General features: G+C 38.9%; 1 protein-coding gene across 1 annotated transcript; it reads left to right on the forward strand.

The window, feature by feature from the left end:
• The first annotated feature begins 1,788 nt into the window (after window positions 1–1,788).
• LOC117057585 (vomeronasal type-2 receptor 26-like) lies at window positions 1,789–12,279 on the forward strand. The gene is made up of 6 exons (XM_033168429.1): window positions 1,789–1,946; window positions 4,450–4,783; window positions 5,624–6,484; window positions 9,022–9,249; window positions 11,017–11,143; window positions 11,378–12,279. The coding sequence occupies exons 1-6, from the start codon at window positions 1,789–1,791 to the stop codon at window positions 12,277–12,279; spliced, it is 2,610 nt and encodes an 869-aa protein (XP_033024320.1).
• The last annotated feature ends 1,599 nt before the right edge of the window (window positions 12,280–13,878 follow it).

Below are 13,878 nucleotides of genomic sequence, written 5' to 3' on the forward strand. Positions count from 1 at the left end.
GCTGGATTTTATATTATCAACTGGATCCCCCCCAACCAATTTCAGACCAAAACAATGAGAAATTTAGCATGAAGAGTTATCATGTTTGATCATTGCATGTAGTCCAGTGATGGATATCTACACCATAATTTCTTTACTTTATTGTTTCAAATGTGGTGGAAAATAAATGGCTGGACTGGTGGGAGGAAAATCTGCCACATACCCTTTTTGTAAGACATACTGTGAATTGGGCAAATGATTTCAGAGTTGTGGCATCAATTCTCTGGAATGTTATTCTCTTAGAAATGAAGGAACCATGGCAATATGTTTTTGACGTTTGTTTAAAACCTTCATTTTTCTTCTAAGATTTCCCAAATTAGAACATTTCATCCCTGCAGTTTTTAATTCTTGTTTGGTTTTTACTCTTTTAGGATTAGCTTTATGCTTCAATTTCTGTACACCACTCTGGTATTTATTGAATGCACTGCAGTTTATAAATTTGTTTGCTTATTCCTTCCCACTTCTTTCAAATAAACATATTTATATAATGATAATAATAATAAAAAATCTTTGTTACGGTCATAGACCAGCAAAAGAGAAAATAAAACAATAGTACATAGTATAAATGATAGACCTGTCCAGACACTGCAACCTGATGGTCAAAGAAAGAGACAGACAGAGAGGCTACTTCTAGGGCCACTTTATTTCAGAATAAAACCCATTAAAAACTCCTGCAGAGGAGAACACTTGAACATATTGCAGCCTCAAAGGTGACCCAAACTCCTGCCTGCAGGAGTTGAAGGCATCGCTCTCCAGCCTGCCTCCCATTCCCAGGCTACACCATGAAGGTGTGTAGTAAAGCCTATGCTGCTACACTCCCCAACGCTTCATAGCTTCATGCTAATGAAGCAATTTAGCCTCAAGGGCTATCAAGCTGTATCCCACCCCAGAATCCCAGACTAGGGAGCTTTGCCCTAATTCCTTAGGCAAGGTTGGGTCGCCCATTGGCTATAGCTATCTAGTTAAGTTCATTCCCATCCCAAAGCACCCCCCCTTTGCTGATTCAGTGACTCAGTTCAATTCCAGCTCATGTGTCTGCCTATTGAGACACAATGTATGCACACAATTTCCCCTTCAAATTGTTTTTCAGAAACTCTTCTTAAATTTTATGAATGGCATTACAATGGATCTCCATGATAGATTGGGGTGGAGAGAGAGAAAATCTACCCATTTGAGCAAGGGCCATTTTACTCCAAGGATCATTGAGGGTGGCATGCTTCTACTTTCAACTATGCATTTTGGGTGTATTTTTTCCCTAGGAAAAAGAGATGCCTATGTATACAGGGCATGTTTTGAGGCAAAAATGTCCATGTGACTGTTTGGATGTGACACCCCCCCCCCCTTTTTAAGCTGTCCAACTATCTTTGTTTAGGAATTCCACAGGGAATCTTCAACTTTTACTTGGTTATTACCTTCCCCTTTAATTATATTGAGGACTGTAATTAATTCTGCTGCTTGTCAAAAAATTCTTAGGGATGGAATTGCAGCTTCCACTATTATAATTAATAACACAGTACCTGAGAGGTACTATAAATATACCTCTTAGTTTTCAGAGACAGGGCTAGGTGTAGGAGCTGGTGTGTATATGATCACTGATTCTTTGTAATTAGGTTTGTAGATTTCAGACCTGATATAGGGCTATCATGGAGACATTCATAAAAGACTTGTAAATTTGTACTTGTAGCCAGGATGCTGGCATTATTGGTCTGGCTGCTGGTTCTGCTTCCTCACATGACTTGCAAGGCTCACATGGCCAAATGCAGGCTCCAGTACCCACACCAGCCACTTCACAAGTATCATCAGAAAGGAGACCTCATCATTGGTGGCATTGCTTCTCAGAGCTTCATCATCTCCAATTCAATAGCATTCACTGAAGAGCCCCCTCAAGCCTTGCCTGAGGAGTTTGTGTAAGGAGTTCAGTACTTTAATTTTTGTTTGCATGGATGCAGTGGCAGACTTTGGACTGTCAAATTTCAGCGATGCCCTGTTCAAAGCTAAAATCTGGCATCCGCTGCCTCTCACACTCTGTTCTATAGCATTGTTTTGGCACCCGCAACAGGATGGCACCCAGATTCAGGCAGGTTTGGGTCCCTGATGTGTGTGTGGCAGTGGGGAGTGATACATAGTGATTGCTCTAGGAACTTCAGCCTCAGAAGTATTGCTGGCTAGGTTGGGCTGTATATAAGGTTAGTACAAATGAAAGGAAGTTATGAAAATAACGCAAGTGCCTTAATCCCACAGGGTCAAACAGGATGTATAGTTAGCATTCGAATTATGCTGCAGCGGTGTGTTGAGAGAGGGCTCTAAATCTTTCACATCTATTTTCTTTCCTTTCCCCCCAGACATCTTTATTGAAAGTTCAAAAAGTACATAATTATATGTGCACTAAACATAGTGAGATGTAAATAAAAGACAGAAAAAGAGAAACAGAACCGGTGTAGAAGGGAAAATAAGGGAGGGGGCAAAACTGTATACTTTACAAAGTTGTTATTGTACTTTACTAGATCTTAACCTATTACAGGATTTGTAAGAATAGATTCCAAATACCATTGAATTTGTCCATGGCAAGTCTTTGTTTATATGCAAGTTATTTATATGTTGCAAGTTTGTATAAGTCTTCAATCCAATCATAGAAGGGAGCTGCATTTTTATTTTTCCAATTCATCAATATCAGTCTTTTTGCCATGGTAAGGGCATGGACAGTCCGCTTATATTGTCCAATTTTAAGGTTTCATGTGCTGGGTATATAATTCAAAAGGATTTTTGTTCTGTAAATGTAAGGTTTTTCCATACAGTTCTGTTGATAGTTTCAGTTACCTTCTGCCAAAAATATTTCAATATAGGACAATGAAAAAACATTTGTTTTAGAGAAGCATTATCCCTATTACATCTCCAACAGTTAGATACCTTAGATAGCCTTTTTAAAAAAAAAAAACAAATGTAATGGGGTCCAGTATATTCTGAATACTATTTTTTGTTGTATGAGCTTCAATTCGAGGTCCAGAGACACCCTTGTTATAGCAGTTAAAACAGTTTCCCACTGTGTGGTCAAAATTGATATCTCTAATTCTTTATTCCAATCCTCCCTCAATAACAGTATATAACATTGGTTTGATAACAAAGATTTATATGTGTTGATGGCCTTTTTATTTTGTTGCATAAGAATTAGTCAACTGCTTCAATATCTCTGGGGTCTCTGAGGATGTAAAAGCTGCTGGTCCGTAGATGGTGGCTAGCAAGTGTTTTATCTGGAGATATTTCTGTTCAGCATTTGTAGGTATCTGTATTTGTCTCTTAAAATGGAATATGTATAAAATTCATCCTCTTCCTTTATCGGCTGGTCTAATGATAATATACTCAAATTCATCCACCTCTTCTATACGACCATTTATTTCCCAATTTTTAAAGACTGGTTTCCCCACGAAGTCACAGCCAGATGGGTGGGGTAGAAATAAATTATTATTATTATTATTATTATTATTATTATTATTATTATTATTATATCATTAAGCGATGCCCATCTTTCTAAAGGTGCTACATATGAATATTTCAAAGTAGCTGAATTTGGACAATTGTTTTAAGTTACAGGTCTCCAGAATCTATTTTCTAAATCTGAATTGCCTCCTTGATTTTTTTTGTCCTTTCATGTAAACATATAGATACCACATACACATCAGGGACACAAAATTTCCTGAAGCTGCCTAGCACAGTGTTGTTCTGCAGTGATTTGCACATTCCATGGTTACATATCATTTGACCTAAGTCTTTAAAGGAAGAATCTCTATTTTATCATGGCCAATGTGAAAACGTCATAGAATTGATTTGTAACACAACTGTATACATGTCTACTCAAAGGTTAGTTTTCTTGAATTGAATGGAGTTATCCCCAGTCAACTGGAGGTAGGATTGTAGCCCTACGTTCTTCCGCTATCCCCTTTACCAGTGCCTGAATCATGCCAAGTAGTTACACACCCTTCTTGGTTATCTTATAACTTTATTTTCACCTGGACTTCTTTCTGATACTGTTTGAAGCACAAGAAAATAATTGCTTGCTTATTTTTAATGGCTCTGTATCTGTTTGCCTTCTTTGATGTCATAATTTTGTTCAATACTATCACATTGAAAATGCCTTCTTAAGAAACCAAGTGGTAAGTTATGAGTATAAGTAACATATGATTAGAATGTACTTGGAAATAATATTAATTGCTGAGAGTGCATAGAATGACATTTTCTAATGAGTCTTAAGCACATAGATCAGCTTTGGTTAAGTACATTACCAAAGAAGTAGTCACAATTTCATGTTTTCATGATGTAATCTGACCTTGGTAGTTGTTGAATCTTTTAGCAGACATTTCTTTTAGTATAAGTTCCCCTAATTAAAAAAATGTATATGACAATACTTTTATTCAGGATAGAATCATCTTCTGATACTGAATGTAACTCTAATTTCAGTGTAGTACCCAAAAATTATCAGCAAATCCTGGCTTTGATTTTTGCTGTAAAGGAGATAAATGAAAACTCACATATCCTACCAAATCTCACTCTGGGCTTCCAAATCTATGACAGCTATTTTAATGCAAAGAGGACATGTCATGCCACAATGCTTCTGATGTCCACCATAGAAAAATTTGTCCCTAACTACACATATGACATCCAGAAGAATTTAATAGCTGTCATTGGGGGACTGGATTCACAAACCTCCATTCATGTGGCAAATGTCTTGGATATCTACAAGATTCCACAGGTGGGATATATTTATGTGTGCATTAAGTTCTGTGAATGTGTGGTTTGGGAAAGGAACATATCCTTTGTCCTTCTAGATTGGTCCTGGTGTTTTGTGACAATTATCTGACATGAATTGTGTTAGTTTTTTCTGCTCATTATAAGTATAAAGTTTATCCACCCTTAAGAGCCACCATGCATGGTCAGTATGAAGACCATTGTTAGGATTAGCACAGTCGGAGCTGTAATCAATATGTTAACAATTGCAAAATGATATTTAAAAACCCCTCCAATGGCTACCAGTACAAACTGTGTTTGTGTGCTTTTTGTGAACATGTATTTAACCTTAACGTAAGATAACGAGAAGTCCATGAGAATCAACACAGTTTTATTTCTCCTTTTTATCTCCTAGTGAAGGGTAATAGTTGGCTGCCAAAATTTGCTTCAATTCTAAAACTGAAATCAAAATGGCATTGAAAGGGATCTAGATAAGCTGTCACATCCAGGAAGGAATGGAATTCAGGGGCCATGCAACCCTACCTTGCCAAAAAAAAAAAAAAAAGTTCTAAAAGGTGTATGCAAGAAATATATTGGATTAAAATTAACACAGGCATGTATCCTTTTCAAATCTATAGGTCTGGCATCTTAAGCAATGTAAGAGTTAATGAATAGGAATTATCAGCAAACCATCTCAATTTCAGGTATCTCACACAGCAGATGCATGCAGGCAAACAATTATCTGATCAATCAAAGCTCTAAAGCTGTAGATTTATTATTTTTTTAAAAAAATAAATAAATAAAATAAATAAACCTTAAAACTATAGAAATATTAATTCTCGTTTTGTTCCAAATCTCTCTTTAGCTTATTTATAGCCCTGTTCCAGTGATGAATGATAAAACCCCAGGTCTTCCCTTCCACCAGTTGGTCCCTACGGAAAATCTTCAGTATAAGGGAATTGTCTCGTTGCTTCTGCATTTCGGGTGGACATGGATCGGGGTTATTGTAATGGACAACAGCAATGGAGAAAGATTTGTGCAAACTGTGTTTCCAATGTTTTCCCAGAATGGTGTTTGCTTTGCCTTCATAGAAAGAATTCCAACATTAACCTTTGTCACGGATGTTAAAAATGTGTTGGAAGAGGGGGCAAAAATACATGATAAATTGCTGGGGAGTACAGCCAATGTATTGGTGGTTAATGGGGAATCTTATTCCTTCACATTTTTTAGATGGTTGCCATATCTAACAGAACAAGAACTCATAACGACGACACTAAAAGGCAAAGTGTGGATAGCAACAGCCCAGCTGGTGGTTACTTCATTTGTTTTTCAAAGGACTTGGGATATGAAAATATTCCAAGGTGCATTAACCATAACAATTCATTCAAATAATATAGAAAATTTTCACAGATTTCTTGAGAGCAGAAGCCCTTCCAGTGCAGCCGGGGATGGTTTTATCGCAGAATTTTGGCAGAATGCATTTGCCTGTGTTTTTCCAATGCGATTTCAGGGACAGGCCCAGGGCAATATTTGTACTGGTGAAGAAAAGCTGGAAAGCCTTCCAGGAACTTTCTTTGAAATGAGTATGACTGGCCACAGCTATAGCATCTACAATGCTGTTTATACTGTGGCCCATACTTTGTGTAAAATATCTAAATCTAGAATGAGACACAGAGCAATGGTGGGCGGAGGTGGACTGAAGCTTCAGAAACAACCATCATGGCAGGTAATGGACTTTATTTTCTTCTGTGACACAGCAGAATATTTTGAGTGAAATAGCACACCGTGGAGCCATGGCCTTGATGCTCGACATCCCAATGCAGGGTAGGGTCAAGGGCTGCTGTTTGGCACAAAGAGCCATTCTGATCATACTGCAACCACGCACTACCTGTAAAATCCCTGAATGTAATGTGGATTTTGTTCTGTTATTTAATCATGGAAAGAGCATGGGGTGAATATTCATAGGTAAATGTTGAATGCACTTAACCAATTGGGCCAAGTGCTTGAAAAACATGAATATACCCACCCTCCAAATCTTTTCTTTCATTGCCCATATTAAGAGGTCCCCAGGGGCAGAGAAGAATCCTTGGTGGAAGGGGCAATGCCAGGCTGGTGCTCTCATGTCTACTTGTGGCTTCTGCCAAAGGGTGACCACCACTGATGGCCATGGGAGCTGATTCTTCATGAGTACCAGAAGCCACTCATGCAGTTATATTATGGAGGAAGAGGAGGGAGCACATGTGTCATCCTGGTAGCCATACTAGGCACTGGGAGTGCTGTAACAGAAGGCAAAGAGGCAAGAGTAACTAGTGACATAAGCAAACTGAAAGCAAGTTAGTTGTGAGTGCAGTAGAATACTCACTTGCAATACTTACAGGTGAAGTCTCTACTGGACAGGGAAGGGAGTATATGGACAGCTAAGTTCACTGCAGGCAGGCCCTGGAACTACTGCAAACCCATCTAAGGGTGCTGAACCACTGTGGGGTATTGCAGGAACTGGTGCAGGTGTGGAAAGTAAAGAAACAGTTACTGGTGTCTCCATAGCCATAGCTAAGGGGGTGGGTCCAGGTGTCACAGCTAACCCTCAAGAACAGACACCCTCGCAAACAGCTCACAGTATAAATTATATTTTGATGCTTTCCGTGTGGACTTCTGCACACTGGGTGATCCATTGGGCCTGGCCCCATAGTCATAAGGAGTGGAATGGGCTTTTTTCCAGAGCCCCTACCTTGGCCAGTAACACAAAGATGGTGGTGGGATCTGGCTGCAACCACTTGGGGGCTTCCTTGACCACAGAGACCCCCTTTTGGCGGCTTATGATAATAGCCTATAAAGAAACATAAATCAAATATACAAGGCAAAGCAAAAGTAAAATTGGTACACAGGACAAAGGACTGTCTACTGTAAATGAGTATTGTTCTTGCAGAAGGCCCAACTGAGAAGCCAGAGGAGAATACCAATGAGAATGCATGTACATATGCAATGAACTCCTATGAGAGATAATCCTTGCAAAGAAACCAACACAAACAAGGGGAAAGGGGTGAAGTGCAAAGTAAAAACAAGAACTGCAGTGAAAACTAAGGGAGTGGGTTAAAGGTGGGGGTTGGGAGGGCTGACCTACTCTCAAAAGAAAGTCTGCAGGAGAACATGTGGCCCCAGAGATCAATAGCTTATGGGGCAGGAAGGCAATCTACTACACGACAGTATTGCAGACCAGTAAGTAAAGAATTATGGTGCTGGAGGAGACTCTTGAGAGTCCCATGGACTGCAAAAAGATCAAACTTATCCATGCTTAAAGAAATCAGCCCTGAGTGCTCACTGGAAGAACAGATCCTGAAGTTGAGGCTCCAGTACTTTGGCCACCTCATGAGAAGAGAAGACTCCCTAGAAAAGACCCTTATGTTGGGAAAGATGGAGGGCACAAAGAGAAGGGGACGACAGAGGATGAGATGGTTGGACAGTGTTCTCAAAGCAACTAGCATGAGTTTGGCCAAACTGCGGGAGGCAGTGAAAGATAGGCGTGCCTGGGGTCAAGAACAGTCGGACATGACTGAACAACAACAACAACCACAACAACAACAACAACAACAACAACAACAACAACAACAAGTAAAGAGTGTGGATTGCAGGTGGTGGGTACTCAGGTAGTTATCAACTGAAGCTCTTCCTCTTCTTGGAATCCCCATAATTGACCCACTATGAAAAAGGTGGCTGGAAGGAGGCTGCTGATGGAGATGGACATAAACACTTTGGCTTGGGCTTAGTTTGGGTCAATACGATACTGCACTCTCCTTATCTTTCACAAAGAGAAGATGGAGGAGTTGCTTAAGTAGCCTGATCTCCACTTCCCCCACAATAGGGCCAAATGGCCACACAGGGTTGTACCAAACTCCTCCCTGCTGGCGAGGGCATCTCTCCCCTTCTAGAGGTGAGCAGGGTGTGGCAAATGTGTCCCTCCCCCCCACACATACAAGGATGGTACAGAATTGCCAGTCCTATGCTCAGTGCTTGGGAAGCAAGATTCAGAAAGTCCCGAAATAATGCTTACAGAGAACAGAGTTCATGGAGTGCCATAGATTTTAATCAAATTTGTTTCTTAAGATACTTGTGCATAGAGCAACGCAGCCTAAGTAAGGAATATCTGTGGGGTTTTAAAAATCCTCTTTCCCATTGCATATTAAAATAGCAGCTTAATTGTCCTTAGTCTGAAAAACACAACTAGAGCATTTTATAAACTTCTTCCTCCCCCCGCCCCCAATCTAGCTCCATCATTTTCTCAGAAGTGTCTCATTTAACAACAGTGCTGGAGATGAGGTTTCTTTTGATCAGAAAGGGGAGTTAATAGCTGGATTTGATATTATCAATTGGATTGTTTTCCCAAACCAATCTTTTCAAAGAGTAAAAGTTGGGAGGATTGATCCTCAAGCTTCTCCAGGCCATGCCTTTACAATCAACGAGGATGCCATAACATGGCACAGCTGGTTTAACAAGGTAGGACTGAGCTATCTTTAAATAATAACTGGCAACACGTGGCAACATGTTCTAACTGTGTGTGTGTGTGTGTGTGTGTGTGTAACCTGTATTATTTCACAATTCTTAAACAGAGAATATATGATGGAGATACAAATAATAAAATAAAGCAATAGTATGAACAGAATTAGAGTAGGTAATCAATCAATATCACAGAGACAAACAAACCTTTCAATAGTCCCAATCCTGTAACTATGCGATAATAGATGCTCCAAGCATAATAGAATCACAGAAAATAAAAGTATATCACTGTTGCATGAACAAAATTAGACAATATAGTCCATTGGTATTGAGAGAGGCAAACAAGCCTTTCAGTAGTCCCAATCCTGTACCTGTGCGATAATGGATGATCCAAAAACGTAGTACAGTTTTTCCAGATGACAAACTGTTTCGATATTAATTCTTCATCAGATGGCAATGATGTAAAATAAAATCCATTATATTTTCATACAATATAAATATAAGAATGACAATCCAGTAAACATAACCAATCATGAATACATACCATATGAATGGTCCTAACAGGTACCTCAAGTAGCATAAGATCAGCCCTCACTAAGTGTAGAAAGCTGATACTGAGGGCTGAGGCATTATATTGGCCATCCCGAGAGTGCTGAGTCATGTACAAATTCAGAAAATTTAAAGATACAGAATCCAGCATTTAATGCTGTGAATGATAGCAGTAGCCATATAATCAGAACAATTAAATAAAACAATTAACATCTAATTCTGTGTTCAAACCCCCAGGATACAGGGATTTGAATAAGAAAATTAATTTAGTTTCTTCTTGCTGTAGCAATCTAACGTGATCTTTTCTCATTCCGAGTTGTCTCTGATTTACCCATAGAACCACGTTAAGAAGGTCTGTGTCTCTGTGTTGGTGTTTCACAAAATGCTCTACCTGTGGTGCACCCATAACCCGATTTCTAATGCGGGAATGATGCTCTCCTATCCAAACACAGACCACTCGTGTGGTTGATCCAATATAGAGTAGATTGAATAGGCCATCTTATTAGATATACAACATCTTTAGTCTGGCAGGTGCTGAAATGACAGATGGTAAATCTAAAATTAGAATGAGCATCATAAATCTCTTTTGTCTGTAAAACAAAAGGACAGGAGACACATCTACCAGGATTGAGCTATCAGCAGTTTGAGATCCTTGATGTAAAAAGTAATTTGCTTTCTTTTCGTTTTTTATAAAAAAGACATTTGCTATATAAAAATAAACTAATTGGTCAATGCACATATAAATATAAAGTATGGATCAGGTGTATGCAATCTCTTTAAAACACACAAATACAACCCCAGGTATAGGATGAAGCCATGAATTGGTGGTTCTTTTGTCGTCTCAGTAACATCCGCTCCGCAAAGGTCAGAATCTGAAGGAACCCATTTATTTATTTATTTATTTATTTTCTATACAGCTTTATATTTTTAAGAAAAATCTCAAAGCGGATTTCAGCATATTAAATCAATAAAACAAAAATAAAACAATCTGAAGAAAGTCAAATATAGAGTATGCAGTCAAATAACATAACAGAAAACTAAAATACTATCTTAAAGATTTCAAAATAAAATATTACAAAGGCGGTTAACTACAGAATACATAGTAGGGCTGGTGAGTCTGGGCTCCGCCCCCTAGGCCAGGTGGAAAGGACCTTGCAGGGAGCGGCTTTCACCCGTCACCTTATTCTCAAGTTTGCTATTCCTTCATATGTTGATTAGGTCCAACCCCTATCTTTGTGTACTGAGAGCTGCCATCCTGGTTCTAGCAAACAACTGAAGGAAGGGGAGCCATTTTGCTGCTACGATTGCATCCCATGTCCAGAAGGGAAGATTGCAGACCAAAATGGTAAAAAAATTAGCATGCAGTTATCAAGCAGTTTGCATGTGGTCCAGTTATGGATATCTACACCTCTGAGGTTTTTAAAAGATGTTATTTTAAACACATTTATTATAAGGTGCCCTGATATTTTGTAAATGTAATGAAAATAATAAACTTATAATAAACGTGCAACTGTCCAAGCTGTGGACTTGGGGTGAGATTTATTGCAAATATGATAATATCACCTCTTCTCTTTTGCAGACATGGGTGACTGCTATGAATGCACAGATGAAAATTATCCAAACAAGAGAAAGAATTTATGTATTCCTAAGGATGTAAGCTTCTTGTCTTTTGAAGAACCTATGGGGATTTTTTCAGCTGTTTTTTCTCTTTCCTTTTCTTCAATTTCCGCTCTGGTGCTTGCATTGTTTGTGAAGTACCGCAACACTCCTATCATCAAAGCCAACAACCAGGATCTCAGCTACACTCTCCTCATCTCCCTCCTACTCTGCTTCCTTTGTGCATTGCTATTCATTGGTCATCCACAAAAGGTGACATGTCTCCTCCGACAAAGTGCTTTTGGCATAATCTTCACAGTAGCTGTTTCTTGTGTGCTAGCAAAAACCATCACTGTGGTACTGGCTTTCATTGCTACAAAACCAGGATCCAGGTTGAGAAAATGGGTGGGAAGAAGGCTAGCCAACTCCATTGTTCTTTTCTGCTCCTTTATTCAAGCAAAGATTTGTATTATGTGGTTGGCATTTTCTCCCCCATTCCCGGATGTTGATAAGCATTCAACTTATGGAGAAATTGTTCTAGAATGTAACGAGGGTTCTGTAGCTATGTTTTACTGTGTCTTGGGCTACATGGGTTTTCTGGCTATGGCCAGTTTCACTGTGGCTTTCCTTGCCAGGAAGTTGCCCGGCAGTTTCAATGAAGCCAAGTTCATCACTTTCAGCATGATGGTATTCTGCAGTGTTTGGTTCTCCTTTGTTCCAACCTACTTGAGTACAAAGGGAAAATATATGGTAACTGTGGAGATCTTCTGTATCTTAGCTTCCAGTGCTGGCTTGCTTGGATGCATTTTTTCTCCCAAATGTTACATCATTTTGTTGAGACCAGAGTTGAATAACAGAGAACAGGTAATGCTAAGAAAATGTTGAAGTCTATGTGCAGTATATCTGTGTCCTTGCTATTTTCTGCTATCCAGAGCTGTATGTGCATTCACCACAGTTTTTATGATTTCCTCTCCCATTAGCTGTCTTATATAAATCTTCACTAACAGTATACAGGTGAAACTCAAAAAATTAGAATATTGTGGAAAGGTTCATTTCTTTCAGTAATTCAACTTAAAAGGTGAAACTAATATATGAGATAGACTCATGACATGCAAAGCAAGATGTGGCATGCCTTTATTTGTTATAATTGTGATGATTATGGCATACAGCTGATGAAAACCCCAAATTAACAATTTCAACTTTGGGGTTTTCATCAGCTGCACGCCATAATCAGCACAATTATAACAAGCAAAGGCTTGACAGATCTCGCTTTGCATGTCATGAGTCTATCTCATATATTAAACTCCAGTAGCTAATGAAAACAATTGCTTACATAAATGGACTTTTCCATGATATTCTAATTTTTCGAGTTTCACCTGCAGATCATAGATGATTAATTTGAAACACTGTTAAATAAAAAACATCATGTGTGCGTACTCAAGCTCTTCCCTTCAAATTGTGTTTCAGCAACTCTTCTTAAAATTCTATAACATTTTTTAAAGAATCAGATGGCTTTATAGTCTTTGCTGATGCTAAAACATGTGTATCTTGTGAATTCCTTATAGACCGTAGCCATAGAACTTATTATCTTAGGGTACTCTCAGCTGTAGAATAGCAAACTCTACCACTAGTGGAATCTGTTCTAAGAGAAACAATTATTTTTTGCCTTTTGAATTCTGATGAGGGGCTGAGTAGGAACATTTGGGAGCTCCTGATTGGTCATTGAGACTCCTCAGTTTTGGCTACTCCACATTATAAGGTGCTTTGATTTTCTGATCATATGTATACTTATTTGATCTTGTCATTCAGTGTGGGTAGGTAAGGGAATTTAATAACTGGCAGAAGCCCTAAAGCATGATTGAGTTAAGAGCACTCTTGAGTTATCTTCCACAGCCTGTAGTATCCTTGGGCCACCCTTTGGTGAACACGGGGCAGTAGGATGTGAGAGCACATGTTGTGTTCACAAGTCCAAGGCTCACTTAGCATTGAAGGAGATTTTTCTCTCAATCCCTCTAGAATGTGGCTGTTTGCATGCCCAGTGAAGTAGAAGGATGCTTTGAGAGTACACACATAACACTTTAGATTATTGTCGCTTTGTACAATGCAGACAGTTCATGCACATACAGAGCAACTAGATTTGGACATCTGCTTTACTGATCAATAACACTGCATGCTCACCATCTCATGCTAAAACTCTGAGCATGAGGGCCATCATTATTAAAACATGCTGGATAAATTTGTATATTGAACCATATTGGGGAAGATGTCAGTGACATTACTATTTACTACTGAGGAGGGGGTGTTGCAATGCCTAACTGCCAAGCAAGGGTTCAAAGCATGCATATAGTCAGTATCAAATTCAAAAGCATGCCTATCATGTTATCAGATGTTAATTCAAGCATTTTTGGTATCCTTTACTCTTGACGGGTCATTCAAACCCCAAGTGTCTTTCAACACCCTGTCAAGTATAAAAATAATAGCTTA

The sequence above is a fragment of the Lacerta agilis genome, chromosome 14, assembly GCF_009819535.1.
Source record: "Lacerta agilis isolate rLacAgi1 chromosome 14, rLacAgi1.pri, whole genome shotgun sequence".
Classification (NCBI taxonomy): domain Eukaryota; kingdom Metazoa; phylum Chordata; class Lepidosauria; order Squamata; family Lacertidae; genus Lacerta; species Lacerta agilis.